This window comes from Thunnus albacares, chromosome 20 (assembly GCF_914725855.1).
Source record: "Thunnus albacares chromosome 20, fThuAlb1.1, whole genome shotgun sequence".
Classification (NCBI taxonomy): domain Eukaryota; kingdom Metazoa; phylum Chordata; class Actinopteri; order Scombriformes; family Scombridae; genus Thunnus; species Thunnus albacares.
In genome coordinates this window covers 17,388,530-17,407,949 of record NC_058125.1, presented here as the reverse complement: position 1 = coordinate 17,407,949, position 19,420 = coordinate 17,388,530, and the positions used below count along the sequence as shown (strand labels likewise).

Genomic DNA, 19,420 nt, shown 5'->3' with positions numbered 1-19,420 from the left:
TGCAGTAATATGGCTCAGGCTTGCCTGAGCTTATCGACTCGCTCTGTGCAAAACTTCATATAGCATTCCACTGTGTCGCCAACAAAACCTCTAATCTGCCTGTTGTTCCTGCAGATAAGTACAGTTAAAGCTGACATGCTATGTAAACAGCATTGAATAATAAAAGATACTCTGACATTTAAGAAGACCTCCCTCTTCTAGTCCTCTGAGGACAGACACTTATACTGAGGCAAATTATCTTACAGAGCGTCTTTCTGCACCAAGAGAAAACAAGCTGGAAACTTTAGAGTCCCACTGTAAATGGGTTATTTTTACGCTCAATGGAAAAAAAGGCCTTTTAATCTTCTCTGGCAGTCGAAGATGAAGACAAAAAAACAGGGAGGTCTGTGAGGATAACTAAGATATTTTAACAGTTTTCTGTGATATGGAGCAACGTGTTCTTTGTAGCCTGAGAGAGACAAAGCTGGTGCTCTGCTTTGAATCAAAACATAAATGGCATTTCAGGGGCCCATCAGCAGGCCATGCAATTAATTTCCTCCATTTTAAATACCAGAGAGCTGAGGAAGTAGGACAGCAGCGTGCTCTCCACTGCACAGACTGCTTCTCCAGCCAGGTATAATACCACTGTGGTTTGATGAATGAATGATTTAAGGGTTGCTGAGTTGCCATTCGTATTGTCTGAATATGACCTGTTGTTGACCACAATTCATGGACGGTATAGGAAAAACATAACAATATTCTTACCCTGCAAGTAAAGGCTTGTCTACTATGTTTGTGTCACCACTCGGCAGTTATTGTCTTCATAATCAATGCTAAAGAAAGCACATTGACAGCAAGAGAAAAGCTGTAATACAACCAGCTTTTAAAGTTGCTTTGCAGCAGAAGACGACTTAATAGTGGTTAACAACAATAGATTTCGACTGGTGCTTAGCACAAATAAAGATAATCTGTCCATCTACATTGTGGCTTTTCACACAAATAATCAATCATCCTGCATCGACGGCGATAAACACAAAGCAAAGAACTGTTAAGCGAAGAAGAAAAGGTACACAAGACAGTAATTAGCTGCCAGTGTTTGAGATTGGTTGGGTTTTTCAGAGCCAAGATGGACATCCAGGAGCAGAGTAGACGGCAGACTTTAAACAAATCTGCCTGATTGCTTGTTTCACTGATCTGTCCCTGAATGACAGGGTAGACAGTATGGAGAGGTCTGTCTCTGATGAGTGGCAATTTCATTTGCACCACACAGGGAGGGAACCATCAGCACAGCATGCAGACCATTACCAGGGATGCCAGTGTCTTTGAAGTTAATTACAATCATTATGAAGTTATCTGTGTGGCTAACGTGTTTGATCCCCCCAGTCAAACATTTATACTTGGGACTTTTCAACTTGTAGTCCTAATCTTTCCCAGTCTTTACAAAAGTTGGCCACACTAAACCCAAATTTAACCCCCAATTTGTTGGCCCAGACTCATTTTAGAATCAGGGTCAATTTCTGCCAGATCTGCAGTCCAGTTGTTTGACATTTGACACAGGGGGTTGCTAGACCTCCTGTGTCAAATGTCCTGTGGGTGACTGTTGATCCATGTGTTGATCCAAATGTCCTGGCATGTTAGGAATTTTGGTTGGCGGTCTTGCAGTTTGAGGAGTTCTGTGATCCAGTTTCTCACATGGCTGCTGTTAAAAATTCCATTAATAAAATGGAATGAACTTGTTTTATTATTGGAATAGTTTTATAAATATTGCAGGTAACTGTGGTCTTGACTTAAACTGTGTTGTGGTAGAAATAAAACTGAACTTCGCTGAAAAACACCAAGCCCCCCCACCCTTCTTTTTCCTTGCTTTCCATTCAAAGTAGAATTACACAAAGTAACGCCGCCCTTCTCCTTTTTCCTTTTTTTGTCAGCTTTTTGATGCCACGGACATCTTGTTCGAATAAAACTTCAACAGAACTGTAAATGGACAAAATTGTTCAGGAGTTTACATTACGTCATGTGTGAGCATAAAGTTTCCTTTCCACTAAATCCCGTCGGAGGTGCAGAAATAAATGTGGTAACATCCATCGTCAGTGTCATTGACCAAGCAGTCAAAGCACAAGTAAACACAGGTTTCACAACTTTCAAAACTGGGTTTTATTTTCCCAAAGAGATTTAACAAAAAAAAAAAAAAAATGGAGGTAACTGAATTGACTAAGTTACAGGGCCCCTAAAAAGAGGTCAACAAAACATAATTCTGAAAAATAAGACTAACAAAACAGGATGTTAACTCAACCAACAGACCTAACAGAATAAGACATGAAGCAAACATATATACTGGCTAATCAAATCAATAAACACATACAGAGGAAGACAGCATAGACAATAACTCCCTCATGCTGTCAGAGCTCTTGGTCTGGTCCTTGGCTTGGGCATCTGCATATAACCAGGCCACACCCTCAGCCTCATCTTTTGCCAGACCAGAAAGGAGAACTCAGCACTCACCTAACTCAAAGGCAAAGAGAAAGGAATTAATATAACTTTATTAAACAAACCAGTAATGTGACAAAACAATGTAAACTAAATGTATGTGCTAGTGTCATACGGTGCAAATAAACAAAATTCTAAACCAAACAAACTGTGATTATGTTTTATGTCATTTAAGTGACTACAAGTGAAAGTGACTGAATGTGCGGTAATGATGTGGTTAACCTTAAGATACGGCCTTCACAGTCAGTGATGAAAATGTTCAAATTGCCATTTTTTTTCGTGTTGTGGATTCAGAGGTTTGTCAGGTGAAACGGCGAATGATGCAACCTTTGTCCACTGCCCCCCAACCATATTTCTGTTCAAGTTAAGCTATTTCATCAGGTTTGATGGATAGAAGAAATGTATTTGCTTTATGAATAGAGCAGATCTGTCAAGCTGCCAGTCACCCACTGCTACAGTTAGCTGACTGATTGATTTAGATGTGAATTCCCTTGAGAGTGCCATTCTCTTGTTTATGACACAGTTCCCTTTTCCTCTTCCTGTCTTTCCATCTTTGTGCTCTCTTTTTACCTCTCTCTCTATCTTTAACCTTCATGCCCTCTTCTTCCTTCCCTCTATCTTAAATTGCCTCAAGCACAAGCACCCCATTGACTTCAGCCTTGATGAAGGACACAGGCAGTCAATAAGAGCTAATGTCATGATGACTACAGATGAGTGCATATGGTCGTCAATAGTAAACAGCGGGCTTGTTAACAAAGTACAATCCTGAAAATGTCATCCCACTCAGAGTGCTAGGACTTCTAACCTGCAATAATTACATTTCTGCTGAAAGCATATCTCTTAGTCTAACTGAGCCTTTTATCACTTTGGAAAATTAGAGTATTTGTTAAAATGGGATCCCACACAATCACAGACTATTTGAATAACAGGAGGCACCTGAACACACTTGTTCTCCTGAACTGTTATACGAGACAAACGCTGATACGCCATCTGCAACGTGTGGGCAAACTTTAATTGAAGTAGCTAGCATAATTTAAAATCCATTACTCTTGCTCATATTTTTTTTTTTTTGGAAAGTGATAAAAATAATCCTGCTGCAAAAGATAGGTTCATTTTCTGGCTAAAAGCGAAAACATTAATATCTGAGTGTCCTTTCAGCTTCTTGCGGTGAACCTTCAGCGCTCTTTTTCACTGACTGAAGCTGCTGTCAGACAAAACTTTTTGAGGGCTGGAAATCTGTCTTTTCAGAGCAGGCTCGTTATTTCTCCACCTGTCTCCTGGAGAGATGGGGACTGTTGCTGTGAGGTGACGCTGAGGGCTCAGCTGGGGGTAAATGACATTGCTTGAGCAGGGAGGCAGGCACTCTCCAGACGTCCTCTTATCAGCTCTGCCGCAAGCTCTACAGATACAGAGCTGTGCATAGGGTGTGGGCGATGGGCGGCGGTGGGGGTACAGACAATATTAGCAGCCGTGAGGAGGAGCAATGACTCACTTCCATAGCACCCTTATCTTATGATGTATGCGAGCAGGACCAGGTTGCAGGTATAACATACATCATACCTTATGGCTGTATCCATACAGTTTCAAGTGTGAATGTGTAAAACAATACCAAAGGCTTCAGCCATATTCCTGAACATCCCACTCACCCTTTGAAAAGTGTCCTAGACTCTTGGCTCTGTTGGCTTTTTGTCATTATGCTGGGTTGTATTCACTGCCATAATGTTGGCTCATCTCCAGACACAAAGAAAGCCTCAAGGATAAAAGTAGACATTGCTGCTGAAGGAGCATTATCATTAAAGATCCCCAATTCTTTCACCCCGTAGACATTGGCCCTCCTTTTATCTGTGGGTGACTGTTGATCCATGTGACTTCACAGTGAGGAATACCATTTTCTGATAATATAATCCCTTCTCCGGTCCAGACCGGGTGTCTCTTATATTCGTGTCTCTCCCCAGGAGAGTCTTATACACAGCCTCATAGTTTCTAGGCTGAATGCATCCCTCATCCTTATCGCTCCCTCCATATTGTGACTCCGATGCACAGGAAGGATGGGAGGATGGACTGTGAGGTAGAGAGGGGTGTTGCTGTGCTGTCTGATTAAAAGAGGAAGTCTAAGAGAAAATCAGTGGAAATAGTTGAACCCTGTATAACGTGATTATTACTCAGTTATTAGTCATATTCTAAGAGGTCCGATTTTCCACAAATTTGATCTTTTGAACTGTGTTGTCATTTACCAGATGACTTATTACTATTCTCAGTGGCATTTCACCTAAGTCATCAATATTCAGAGCAGACAGATTTCTTTCACTGTTTCCCTCTACTATCAATTTATTTTCCTTTGAACAGCCTGAGGTTAAACTGCTTCAACTGCAGAAACACAGAGGTTCAAGCAGAATTCCCTACAGTTTTATACTGTTTGAATGCTTTCACAAAGTAGTATTACCTTACTACATTTTTCTGAGACTAAGGGATGTGATGAAATGCTTTTGAGGTATAAAATGTGAACTGAAACTAAAATGGAAAGAATTTCAATCAGTTCCTTTGTGGTAACCTGTTCCCCCAATTGCAAGTCAGCATTTGAGCAGGACGTGACTATCAGTATTACGTCAATGCAACTTCTGGGAATGAGACATCTCTTGCAGTGACTGTAATTGTTACGCAAAGAGCCTCAGCTCCATATAAGAGTGTGAGAGGTGACATAGGCTACGTTCAGATTGCAGGCAAAAGGGGTCCAAATCCGCACAGCATAAATCACAGTTGTAAAACAGAGTTTCACATAGTTATTTCAAATATTTATGAGGTTTTGATTATGCGGTTTTGGAAGCTTCTGCATTAGCCCAAACATTAAAACAATGAGTCAATCTTGACTGCTGGTCTTCTCTCTCTTAGTTTACTTTCTTTTTCCTCTAACCAGGGAGGCGTCAGTGGATGAGGTGGGCTGTTCACCACAACCCATCATGGATATCAGCTATCAGTTATTCCCGCATCCCAAAACCTCCGGTCTGGCTGTCTCCTGCTCCATAACACCTCCCTGTGTGTGAGCTGTGACACCTGGGACTTGCTGGCCGTGGACACCATGACACAGATGGACTACAAATACAGCCTGCTGGGCTCCTCGGTGGACGACTACCGAAAGAGGCCACTTCTACTGCAGGTGGACGACACTCCCATGAACCTGTTCGCCGTCCTGGAGGTGAAACGGGAGCTGCCAAGGAGGTGGAGCACCTTGGGGTGCTTCCGCAAGATCCGGCTCTACAGCTTCCTATTCGGCCTGGCCGTCATGTTCCTCATCATGGCCTCGTACATTTTGACGGGGGACAAGAAGGGCCTCCTCCTCACTCCGTCCCCCTATCATTTCAGCAGCCTGGTCAGCCCCGGGCCCTTTGCCTTCAACCTCTCGTCAGTCAAGGACTACGCACATATTAAACTGGTGGTCAAGTCCATCACATCCAAGGTGGAGTTTCGCAGTAGTCGACAGCTCCCAGAGCTCAAGGCACTGGTTAACAGTGAGCCACATGTGAGTAACCAGAACATAGATCTGTCTTATCTCTTATTAAATGTGTTCAAAGGGATTGTTTTTTAAAAAAAATCAGATTGATTGCCGTAACGAATACCTGTTTTATATTGTAAATGTTATCTCTCTATTTTAATCATACTACAAACGTGGCCCAGCATGATATCGATCTCTCTTTTAATTGACAATCACAGATGTGTCTTGAAGCGTAATTAAATTTGAAGTGAAAAGGTAATTCAAATGAGTATTCGTGCCTATATATGCTGTCTATGTAGGGTTCAATACAGCTACGCCAGTGCTATTCCCCACTGGCTGCAGTTTCTAATTTAATTTCTAAAAAAGATAAAACTGCTGAAAACCTTGTATAACACTTCATGTCACGCAAGATAATTGCATATGTCTCTACCAAATTTTTTCAGGGGGGATTTAAAGCTCAAAGTCATCCCACAGTCTTCCAACACACTGGCCCCGTCGCTTTCTCACAGTGTCCGTCTCACCTCAAAGCCTGGTTCAATTAATTGTTAATCCTAATGATAATGGATTTTGCCAGGGCTATTTGCAACATAACTAATTTCTTATTGAACAAGCTAATGAATAGGAGAGTGGGGCCGCGGGACAATCAATACCACGTCTGTGGATGGATCCGGCATTAATTGTCCTTAAAGTAGCTGTGTATCACAGGCAGTGAGCGAATGGTAGTAACAGGGGTCTTTGTTGTGTCTGATCACCAAAAAAACAGTTTGAAATGTGAGGAGGCTCCAGAAAGAAACTATGGTGGAAATGTGTCTACACCTGAGGATGAATCATCCTTATCTCCCCAGGCAGACTGCATGTCTGTTCATGTACAATACAGTCAGAGAGTATTAGCACAGATATGCTTTTTATTGTTTGGGTTTTAATCCAAGACAGACAAAATATTTAATATGATGAATCTATTTAAGTTTAAGTTAACTTGTCTAATCACTTTCTGTCTCCTAAACAATATTAGATAAAAACTTGAATTTTTTAAGTTTTTTGAGCCAACACAACAAAAAAGAACAATTTCAAAATACTGTCAAGTATATATTCATGTACATGTGCACTCACTTGTATCAATGTGTCCGTGCATCTAAAGCCAATTTACCCTCCAGAGACTATCCTCCTGCACAAACTTGTCATGAATGTGCAGTTTGATCTCACAGATGGTGTTTGACTACACCTGCCAAAACAGTGGCCCACATATAAAAAAAGTTTTCAGTTGTTTAATGTATCTGAGAAATTTCTTGAATGTATTTATCTTTCATCACGCAGACTTAGCATTGGTAATCCCAAGAGTTTACATAAGGCTTTGCCTAAAATGCTTGTGTATATCTGGGAAGCATGGTGACTCAGCAGCTTATTTTTTTGCCCTTTACAGATGTTTTCGGTTATCCCCCGCAAATTCCTGCCTGGTGTCAAGAACCCCTGCTGGTACGAGGACTACACTGGGAATATCACTTCGGACCCATACAGGACAAACTTGTACGCGCGCTATTCGAGGCGCTTCCGGACCGTGTTTCAGCACTTGAGGAACACTTTCCGAGAACATTTGTTTCACCGCAGCGGGAAACATTACCGCATGCGGTGCCTCCCTTATTTCTATATCATTGGCCAACCAAAGTGTGGCACAACAGACCTGTATGACAGACTGAGACTGCACCCAGATGTCAAGTTCACCACTTTCAAAGAGCCACACTGGTGGACCCGCAAGAGGTTTGGTGAGTAAAGAAAACTATAATTTGCTGTGGTTGAGGCCTCCAGGCTGGTACACAATAATAAGAGCCCGAGAGTATTAAGAGTGTGAAATGTGACTCTCTACCGTATATCATTTTGGCAGAGCCATACCTCAGGGGGCTTCAGAAAAGCACTCAGTGACAGAAATTTGAAGGGGTCTCACCCTCAAAGGCAGGCCTGTCGGTTGCATGAGCATAATTAAATTTATCCTCCGTTGTTACTGTCGTCATATTGTTAAAATGCATGAATTGCAAAAACTAAATTCCATCATTTCTATACATTTCAGTGGTACGGTAATTTAGGGGGAGGTGTTTCTTTGTCAGGGTATTGGCTGACAACCTTACACTCTGTCAAACTGAGATTTTTCTAAAATAAATGCAATTGTTTTCTTTCTTTTTTTCTCCTTCTTTTAAATATGAAGCCTAGCTGGATGTGAGCCCTGAATGTGACATGAATTAAGTCTCTCTGATGCACGCGGTTCAATCTCCCAATGCAATTAACCGAGAAATGAATATTCAAGACACATCTTGTGCTGTGCATGAGAATAAACTTAAACTGTTTATTTTCTAGCTGAGAGTTGTTAGCCTCAAATTTACAGCTCTAATGGTGTATTTAGAATCTTTACTGCCTGCCTCATTCACCATTATGACTGCTAATTGTCCTTTTCTTTTTTCCTCCCCTTGTGCTATTTTTTACACTGCCATCAGCCTCTTACCAGTGAAACTTCTCCATCCTGATAAATAGACGGCTGCGGTGACAGTGCTCATTAATGGCTCAACTAGGACTATACGCAGAAGAATCTAGACTAACAGGATTTCACCGTTGTCTGTGACATAGATTTGTCTATGTGGTAGAAGCCACTTGAAAAGAACACGTGAAAAATGCAACATCTGAAGCCTTGTCACACGCTTTGAACCCACATGTGTGGGTGCACTGTTTCCTGTTCTTGTTTAGCAAACCCGGTGTTGCGCTCGTTTTTTATGACACATCTACCCACCGTGAACTTTGCTTCCTTCAGCTCCTTCTGTATTTCTTGCTTTATTTTAAAGCTGTCTGGTTGCTCCCCCTTCGCACACCATGAATTTTATATTCTCATTTAAAGGAGTAACAGAGCAATCATACATTTATTAAATTGGATAGCAAATCATTTCATTTTACGAAGGAGCTATTGCATATTTTACAAACTCTTAGGGGCATATTTCAAGCTGCTTTTTTCTCTGTAGTTTCAGGAAATATTTGCCAATTTAGCTGGTTAATGTTATCTGTTAATCACTGCCTTGTTTCAGTTCGAATTTGTTAGACACACACAGCCTACACCCACAATCCTGGTTAAAGCCGTTGGCTTTCATGGAGTTTGAACAGGTGGTAATATGTTATTTACTCAAACAAAGATATAAACCCTCAGACTGTGTGCCAAGAGGTAAGAGACGCTTCACAGCAGGCATCTGGTAGTATGGCGGTTGTGTTGCCTGAATGTGTGGTTGCCAACGTGTGTCTCTTTCTCCACGTGCATCTGTGATGTTAAAATAACCACCACACCACCACAGATGGGATTAAAACTCATGCGAGATCTGGGTGTAAGACTGTATTCAGAATGAACTCAGAACCCTCTGAATTAAACAAATCCAACCCTTACTTAACTTGCAGATGCTTTGTTGCATTGCTGTTTTGGTTCAATTTGATGACAAAAAAACATCTTGAGTCTGTTCTTCCCTTATATGTGAAAAATGATTTTGATTGATGTCTATCAATAGACTACATTCTAAATTAGTCTTATGCTTTTGCACCCAAAATGAGGCAAATCATCATCCCCAATACCCACATGCATTTTTGTTTTCTTTTATAACTGAAACAGCCATTAAGACTGATGGATAATCTTCAACAGCTCAAGAGGCAGGCATCAGGAGTGTAAGCCAGTGTGTGTGATTGTCACTAATGTGTGTCTTCATTTGCGAAGAAGTAGGAGAGGAAGAAAAAAAGAAGTGAAGAGCAGCAGTTAAACTGTAGGGCACGGATCTGCCTCTCGACTGATGGTTCTGTTCAAAGTCAGCTCTGATTACGGAATCGAAAGCAGATCAGATAATGACTTTATACTGAGTTGAAAGACGTGCACATACAGCATGTAGATAATCTCATAATTCTCCTTTAAGAACAGCAGCTGCACTATCACACCAGCGCGGCATGAGGACTCAATTTTCATGGTGATTTCTCACTGTGGAGCACTATTCTTCTGCACAGCAATGACTGATGCATACATTTTATGTTGCCGCAAGCTATCAGTCTAAAAATAACTTAATGATTTTAATAATTGCACCTGGGGTTTAGGCATAATACTTGTTGAGGTTGTTACATACAGTATTTGGCCACACTTTCTGAAAATTTCATCCAAATTCAAACCACCAATATCAAAGGAGGCTTAACTGTCGCAACCAAAGCAATCCTTTTGAAGTTCATCCAATTGCTGACTATGCCCTTAATCCCTCTTAGACTCATAAAACCTAATTGGTGGATTGATCAGTCTGCATGCAATACTTTTTTTTTAATGTGTTGTATTTGGTTTAAGTTGATAATTATGTGAGCCTCATAAAACTGCGGGATGTGGATGAGCTGTTTGCCTTAATTTGTCATATTTTCTGCAGCTTGTGATGTTACGTAGCAGCAAATGCTGCTGTATCCCAAGGACATAGGTCCCTTCTCCATTATTGTCCCCCCTCACTCCCTTTCCTTTTATCTTGCCGTCACTCTCCTTCATTCCTCTATATTCCTTCTAGTGTAGCACTTAGGGCTGTGCATTGGTAATCAGCACTTTTCTCTTAAGACATCCTTTGAGAACACTCTGAATTCAAATAGTCTTGTTTTGTATTAATTTCATTCCCCTGGAGGCTCCACTCAGCCGATGCGGTGAAAAGGTGATTTGATGTGATCTGCGCCACATAACTTTCTTAGAGGAGCAGTTTGAATCTTAAGCAGATGTGTCTGCCGTATACTTTACCCATCAGGAAACACAGACTATTTGGAGATTGTGTGACGCTTCATTCATATCAAAAAGCAGAGGGATAAAAAAAAACAAAAAAACAAAAAGCCCTGAAGCACCAGCGCCATCACACCTCAAACGAGTTTGACAGCTCTGGATGAATAATGATGTAGGCTGGCTGTTTGGAGAGTTTACTAGAGTTTTTTTAATCATGTTTTCCTGCTAACTAGAGAAAGGTGTTTTACTGCGACACCATCAAAGAATCACTAGAAGTAACAGACGCCCGAGCTACCTCATTATCCTTATACTGCATGGATACTCTTAAGTTCTACACTGAATCCCCACAATTACCTTGTAAATTGCAATTATGCTGTAGACCACAGCAGCTCAGATGGAAAACGCATCTTGCATTCAAAGCAGTAACATGACATCGGCCCTTAACTGGAAACATTGAAAACTGAGTGGTGACAGTATTCCCTGTTGAATTTGGGTTGGATCTGAACTTGGATTTTAATAGGTCACCCTACAGTTAGGACAAAACAGAAGCTCTAATGACCTCCTGTAGAGTGAAACAAACACATGGAGAGGATGGTGCAGACAGGAATAAAAACTGGATGAATTCTAGCCAAGAGACAGAATCAGACACTCCAGTTACAACTGGACCCCAAGAGGTGTATCTACAGTACCGTCTGTCTTCTTTCACCACCAGGTATCATCCGTCTGAGCGAGGGCTTCCATGATCGCTATCCAGTGGAGGACTACCTGGACTTGTTTGATCAGGCTGCTTACCAAATTCAAGGCAACCTTACTGCAAATGCCAGTGGAACCCCCAACCAACCAAACATCATCATTGGTAAGTCAAATGATTTAGTTCACATTCGTGGAAAATACAGTGGAAACTTATTTCATAGGCTCCTCATATGTACTTCTCCTTCTGTTCAGTAACCAATGGTGAGGGCAGAAGACAAGCTTAAAATAATACATCACTGGCTTTAAAAGCAACTGAAGTGAGGCAAAGGGACTTATTACTTATGAAATATTTTGGTACCACAAAGATTGTCCATTATTAACCAACTAGTTTTTTTTTTGGACCGATTGGTGGGATCATTATACGCTCTGGTAGCGCTACCAGCAGGATTTGATTTGGGAGAGGATGGGAAGGGATAATGGAAAAATGGTTGCCTTTTTCCACCCCCCTTGTGTTAAGGACTCTACTTTTTACATTTTTAAATCCTGACATTAAAAGTCTGTCCACATGTTTTTCTGCATTAGATTTTTTTACTGGCAAACTAGAGTATGGTTGTAACAGACAGTCCCCAGCTTGAGAGACTAACTTTTCCTGGGAAGTTAGTGTAAGACGTGTGCTTGCTGGTGTTGCTCCATTTGGTCTCTTTTGTCTCTGTCACCAGGGATTTAATATAAAATACTCCAATTCTCCAATCCAGTAAGAAACTTTTAACAAACTGACCAACACCCTAAAGATGGATTCCTAGCTCTGTGTTAAGAGGTTACTGCTTTTGTCCAAAGCAGCATACAAATGAGGAGCACATAGCTGCCGTAGGCTACAACGTAAAGGGATATATGCCTACTGAAAAATGTGACTACATATTTAGGCTATAGACATACAATGTGGAGACCTCAAGAACTGCCATTTTTCAGCTGTGGCTGTTTGTTCTTTTTCCTACAAGTTTCTGATGCCAGAGAAGACTGTTGATAGTGAAAACAACATGAAGCAATTTGAAGAAAGGCTCTGTTGTCTTCTCCTTTTCAGTAACAGACATCTAGCAAGGACATCTTTTGCTGACTGTAAACAACAGTTTCTTTCACATACCAAATGAAAGAATGTAAACATGTCAACTGCAAGGCAATAGTCTTCCATCTAGAAAAGTAAACCTTTAACGTTGTTGAATCTTCATCACAAATTGAATGATAGAATGCAAACACAGTTACTGTGGGGGACGTAAATAAAGTGTTAAGGTGAAATCTGATTGAACAAAATCAAAAACCTATGCCATATGTAGGCAGGACTGCCTCTTACATTAAGTATGAAACCAGCTCAACACTGACCTTACCCCAACCCCAGTCCACACTAAGAAAGCTAAGCAAAGGATTACTTGGAACTCAGTGAACCTTGGAGTGGCACATTATTACAGGAAGTTGCTTATCAGCATTTGTCTGTTCCAATAAAGCACCGCCCATCTATCACAGATTGAAGAATTACATGTTAGATGGAAACCAAGAGAACTAGATACAAATGATAGCATGTAGAACATCGTCAGTAACCTTAATAATCAGAATGCTCAGCAGTTTTAGTTGCACAAACATTTCCTGTTGTGTAATCTCTACCTTCCTGTTTGGTAAGAGTGACAGGTTTAGCTTACCACCATCTGCTGTATCATATTAGTTACTCAGGTCATGTACTGTATCAGCACTGTGATCTGTGTGTCGAACGAGGAATGACAGTACTCTGTGCCCTCGTCAGGCTGCAGCCAATAGCATTTGGCTCAGGGTGACCTGACACTTGCCTGGAACTTCACTTGTAATCTTGCCCCCAATATTACAAAGCTGCTATTAAAGCAGCAGGTAGTGAGGCTGAAGCACGGTGCTGCTCTGTAGCAGCCACTCTCACTCCAGTGAGTGATGGTGATTTTTAAGAGAGCAGTGACTCAGCCCTATAGAGAGGCTCTAACAGCTTAATAATACTGAACTTCCTTCTGCTTCACTTAGCCACTTCACTGAAATGCCGTAGAAAGGAATCATTGTTTTTTTGTGTCAGGACAGCAATAATATCCGCAGCGGGGTGGAGAAGTCTTACAAACCTCCTTCCTCTATCTGCATATCCTGCTCCCAGCCCCTCTGCTCCCATCTGTCTCTGTCTTTTCCCGTCGTCCAAACATGATCTCAAAGAACTGCTCAGCTGCAAAGAAGAACTGATTTAAGTTTTCAACAATAGCCTTTTCACACTGGACTGAGTTGGTGCATTGAGCGAAGCTTAGCATGCCGCCCTGTTTTGTTTCCCTCTTTAAATAAATAATCCTTGTAAGGGGGGGAGTGTGCCAAAGCCCCGCTCAGTATTCACACCATGCCCTGGGAGAGCCCAGCAAGGTGCAGGCCTGTGGCCAGGATCTTGGGCTTCTGACTCTTCTCGACCACCGGCCAAAACCAAGCCGCTGTGAAACAGCAGAGGCACGCTGGTCTGGCTCCGCCATTTGTTTGCCCTATTATGGCCTCTCCCCGTGCAGCAAAATAAGCTCTTTTAATTGACATGGAGACCTTTTAAATAGACTTGATCACAGTGTGTACCATTTTAGGCATAACAGCATTAGCAGCGATCCTGTTTCACTCTGACCGTTGTCTGCCTCCTTTCCTCATTCCGAGGAAGGGAGGCAGATAAGGCCCGTGTTGCGTTCCCTCCAAATACATCACAGTTTCACTTCAAAGATAAGAGGATAATGAAGGCACAGACAGCCTAATGAATCCAGGATATCATTTCTCAGCACAGCCTGATAAAGTTTCTGCTCTTGAATTGTTTGAGAAACAACCTCCTCTGACTCATTATGAGCACCAGTACCATCACCGTGTGGAATGCACTCATTGCGCAATTTTGCTCACAGCTGGATATATATTTAGTTTTGCTTATTTATTTCTTGTTTGTGTACTTGCTTTAGAATCTTTCATTTTATTGACTTGTTACGTATGTGCTGGTAAGATGCTGCGTCTGTTGTAGACAGAAATCGAAACAAACTTCCACATATTTAAGTATTATGTTTCTTTAAAAGAAACAAATCAGGACATGAATGTGTTTTTTTTGACCATTCATTCTTTTCTTAGTTAGGATTGTGGCGCAATCCATTTCTGTTTGCTCCCCATGTTTCTCTTTATTTTGTGAGCTGTTGATATCACAAAAGGATTTTTTTTTTTTTACTGTAAACTACAATGCATCTTGTGCTCTGTCATGGGCAACTGAACTTAGATTTTTGAAGACTCTGCACCTCACATCCAAAAGACTTCTTCAGTTCCATTCCTCAGTTGTTTTTGATGCATAGGGACATAAAAAACAAGTGAAAATAGGTTATACCAATCTGGTGCTGTTAAAAAATCTGACAACACCAAAATGTTAGTGCATCACTATTAACATGTGTCTATATTTTCTATCTTTGTGATTACATAATTGTATGTATATGACATGTGACATGTTTGAATGCTTCTATTTAAAACATTGTGGATGTATTTTGCAGGAGAAGCCAGTGCGTCCACCATGTGGGACAACAACGCCTGGGTGTATTTCTATGACAACACCACAGAGGGAGAACCACCCTTCCTTATCCAGGACTTCGTCCACGCCCTGCAGCCTGATTCCCGCTTCATTGTCATGCTCAGGGACCCAGTGGAAAGGTGGGAGTGATCTCAGTGTGTGATTTCACTGCCTCCAACAGTACTGCATATCTGCACTAAAACGATGCAGAACAGTTCTGACACGCACACCACCACCTTTGTGTCTCCATTATGACTGTTTACACTGCAGATATAGACAGATACTTTCCCTGTGTATAGGAAACAAAGAGCTGTTGTTACAGATTTGTTGCCTTTTACTCAGTCTGGCTGTCACATAAGTTTCATTATGACGCCTTTATCAGATGCATGGTGAGCTTACTGCTGAATGCCTGCCTGGGAGGCATTCTGTTTAAATTGGGATTACTTTATGCTGTTAACGTTGATTTTTACTTCAGAGAATGTCTGAACATGCTCTCTATAATTGCTTTTGTCTGTCAAATCACAGCCTGTGCAACCTTTCCCAAATGCAATTCTAGAGGAAATGAATTGCATGCTCATTTAGATTAACAGTGCCATTTTTATTACGTGAGACTTGTTTACAACCAAGGCATCTCTTTGGTACAGGTGCTGTCTATCATCTTAAACTGAATTGTAAAGGAGTGTTTAAATGGCTCATGTGTCTCCAACATTCCTTTTGCATACAGACTGACATGAATCAGATAGCACTTGCAAATATTTTAGCCTTTGATTTATTGTATTTGGAAAGAGACATATTTACTGAACCATCAGAACTCAGATGAACAGTAACAATATATGAGGCTCATTATTTTCAGTTTACTTTGATCATTCAAAAACTGGTGGAAATTGGATTAAAAATATAGCCTATAGTTTTTAATTTACAGCAACTTTGCATCATTAGCAGCTCATTTGCACTTCCTCCCAAACTGTCTCTGTACTTTGTTCTACTGGAGGCTTTTTCTGGGCTGTCAACATCACAATGCAGCCTTGTTTACTGTTATAATCAGTGTCTGTGTTTTTGCTGCAGGAAACACAAAATATGGTTCAAATCCACCTGTCTCTAAAAAATATATCTGTAAAAAGTAAAAAATAATGAGCCTCACAGACTGTATGTCCAACAAAAGTGAAATTTCAGGGTGTGTCTTATTACCGAGCATCTCTGTTGTCTTGCAGGCTCTACTCTGACTACCTTTACTTTGGTATTGCCAATAAGTCTGCAGAGGATTTCCATGAGAAGGTGTCAGAGTCTCTGCAGTTATTTGAGGGGTGCCTTACAGAGTACACAATGCGCTCTTGTGTGTACAACACTACTGTCAACAATGCCATGCCGGTGAGTGCGTCTCCATCCTGCTTTTGTCTTGCAGCCCTGCAGAAAACCAGCATTTAGCGACTAGTGTATTAGCTGGTGGCAAGAACGAAATAGAAAAGGAGTGAGAAAGGCAGATGGAGTGAAATCCACACTTCATTAGCACATGCTAAAGCTTGCAGGACGGACTTTATGAAAGGGATTGGCATCGCTGTTGAACCACAAAGCAGCGCAGTGGTGTGAACTTCCTTCTTACTCACAAAACAGACCAAGTCTTAGTGTCAGGCAGTGCCGGACCCCAGTGTTTGGGCCCCTGGCCAGCCTTTCCCACAGTGCCCTGGGGTAGACAGGCTGAGAGGGAGAGGAGGAGACTGGCCCATCCTCTTTTGGCTCCCCCTCCAGGCTGCCTTGTATTCAGAGGTCCCCCACTCCAACTGCCACTGACGAGCTTTATGGCCCTCTGAGAGCATGCTCACTTGCTGCCACTGGCCTAATTGTCCATCCACTAATATCTCCTCAGAGTTATTAGACCATGTGAAAAGCATTACAGCTGTCCTCACAGCAGTCTCTCATGTCTGTGGCTCCATGATAAAAGTTTCAGAGCTCAGAATAGATTCTGGAGAGAAAATACGAATAAATACCAACATGAATGCACAATTGGCCTTCACTGTACCAAATTGATTTAACAAAAGGAAGAGCTGCTCGCCTGGCTTGTAATCATTTATTGCGACAGGCCTTTCAGTTTTGCTAAAAGAGCGAGAGGACACAGAGATAATTCCTTTCCCAGTAACAAGGTATTCTGTTTATGCCTACAGTTCTGCAATGACCTGTCGCATGGGAATCTAAAAATCCATTTCCATCCAACAATTAGGCTACTTGCAAATGCTCTGGTGAAATCTTACAAAAGATCAGAGGGTAATTTATTTTCTGGGCTGCAACTAATAATAGTTTTTTTTTCGGATAAATCCTGTAATCATTATATAAAATGTCAAAGAACAGTGAAAAATGCCCTCACAAATTCCCAGAGCCCATGCTGAGGTACAAAAAGAATATCTGGTTCACTGGCAGGTAGTGATCCAGTTCTGCGATTGCAGAGGAAACCCTGAGGAAGTTTCTTCGGTTTTCTAACATTGATTCTCCTGTTTTTGTTTCCACAGGTCAGATTGCAGGTTGGCCTGTACATTGTGTACTTGATGGACTGGCTGACCGTCTTCAGCAGGGAACAGATTCTGGTCTTGAGGTTGGAAGACCATGCCTCTAACAGGAAATATACAATGCACAAAGTCTTTGATTTCCTTAACCTAGGTGAGTGAGTCTCGTCTGTAATCAATCCTTTTGTGGACTCTGATCAATACAATACAAAACGATTACTAAAGCCAAAGCTATTCAACACATATAACATTATTGAATGTGATTATTAACAGTTGTCATTCGCTAATCTGAAACACAGGATCAGTATTGGCATAGATACAGGACCTTTTAAAATGGATCTGATAGTCATTGTCGTATTAATCACCAGCTATGATATGCTATGATAGTAAACTCAATATCTTTGGGTTGTGGACTATTGGATGGGACAAAACAAGACATTTTAGGTTGCATCTTGGGCTGTGAGTGATCAACATTTTTCACCATTTTCTCACATTCTATAATCCAAACAACTAATCGATTAAACGAGAAAATAATCAGCAGATGAATCGATAATGGAAATAATCGTTACTTGCAGCCCTAGATTAATATGACAATAATTTTCTCAATTAATCGTTTATGCTTTATTTGTTTTATAATAAGTCAGAAAAGAAGTGAAAAATGCCTGTTACAGTTTCCTAAAGCTCAAGGTGACTTCTTCAAATTGCTTGTTTAGTCAGATTATCAGTCCAAGATCTTCAGTTTACGATCACAGTTTACGTTTCAGCTCTAACACAAACACACAAGGAAAACAAAGAAAAAAAACCCCCAAGAAACAGCAAAACACTCTTTATGCATAAGCTCAGTGTTGCATTTCAGCAATGATGTGTTTCAGCTGCAGATGTCTGCAGGAAGAGATAAAAGTACTTGAGAGATAATGAGGGGTTTTTTGTAACATAAAGCATTGCATGACCTTTTAACCTTAACTGCACACCAAATGTTAGAAAATTATGTCTATTAAGTGCTTAAGCCTGCTGGTGCGGAAAAGAACATTTAATTTCTTTCAGATACAGTTCTGAACTTTCTTACACCTTCCATACTTTCAGTATCAAGCAACCTTTCCCAGGGGTATAGAGTACTTCTCGTAACGGGCCAGTGTATGTGCGACAGTCAAATACAGCTATGCCCTGTAGTCTGAAAGCCTCCTTACTTTTGTCTCACTGGTTCATCCCACAGTTTAATTGCCCCAAAGCTCAGATTTAGCTCTTCAAAGAGCTGCCAACACCAGCAAAGGTGCAATTACCTCCTATAGAGACTCAAATCTTCTGGATGAAAACGGTGCCGAGTGCTGATACACAGCGACATGTCAGATTGCTTGACTGAATTTTGTTCCATTTGTTTAGAGCTGCAGCAAAGAGTGAAGTGCTGCAGAAAGAAGGGGTGTGAAAGCAGTGTTTGTGTGTGTTTTACAGGACCACTGACAAAAGAAATAGAGTCAGAGATCACAAGAAGTCCTGCGTCAAACACCAGGAGGCCAGCTGACAAAAACCTTGGACCCATGTTGGCCATCACTAAAGAGATCTTGCGGGATTTCTACACTCCGTTCAATGAGAAACTGGCCAAAGTGCTGCGGAATGACTCCTTCCTCTGGGAGAACAACTCAAAACTCTGAACATCCATTTTTTCCCCTTTACTCAGTAAAAAAAGAAACCACTGACATGTCAGCCAGCCCCCTTGTTTTAGTTTCATCTCTCTGAAGTGCCCATGAAAATCAATGTTTTTTTTTTATTTAAATTATTTTTTAAGTTATAAAAGCAGAGATGAATTAAAGATAGAAAATAGCACAAGAGAGTGTGATTATGTGTGTGTATGTGTGTGTGTGTGTGTGTGTGTGTATGTGTGTGTGTGTGTGAAAGAGAGATGTTGGCAGATTTTGATTGTTTTTGTGACCAGATGTACAAAATTAAATAGTGAATTCAAAGATATT

General features: G+C 41.1%; 1 protein-coding gene across 1 annotated transcript in view; it reads left to right on the top strand.

Moving 5' to 3' along the window:
- The window catches only part of LOC122971341 (carbohydrate sulfotransferase 15-like), a 36,383-nt gene extending 17,135 nt beyond the window's left edge, over positions 1-19,248 (top strand). Inside the window, exons 2-8 of the mRNA XM_044337942.1 lie at positions 5,381-5,983; positions 7,377-7,716; positions 11,416-11,559; positions 14,945-15,101; positions 16,173-16,329; positions 17,463-17,610; positions 18,906-19,248. Of these exons, the coding sequence (XP_044193877.1) occupies positions 5,543-5,983; positions 7,377-7,716; positions 11,416-11,559; positions 14,945-15,101; positions 16,173-16,329; positions 17,463-17,610; positions 18,906-19,105 (1,587 nt within the window). The 5' untranslated portion in view covers positions 5,381-5,542 and the 3' untranslated portion in view covers positions 19,106-19,248. The remainder of the gene's footprint in view (positions 1-5,380; positions 5,984-7,376; positions 7,717-11,415; positions 11,560-14,944; positions 15,102-16,172; positions 16,330-17,462; positions 17,611-18,905) is intronic.
- The last annotated feature ends 172 nt before the right edge of the window (positions 19,249-19,420 follow it).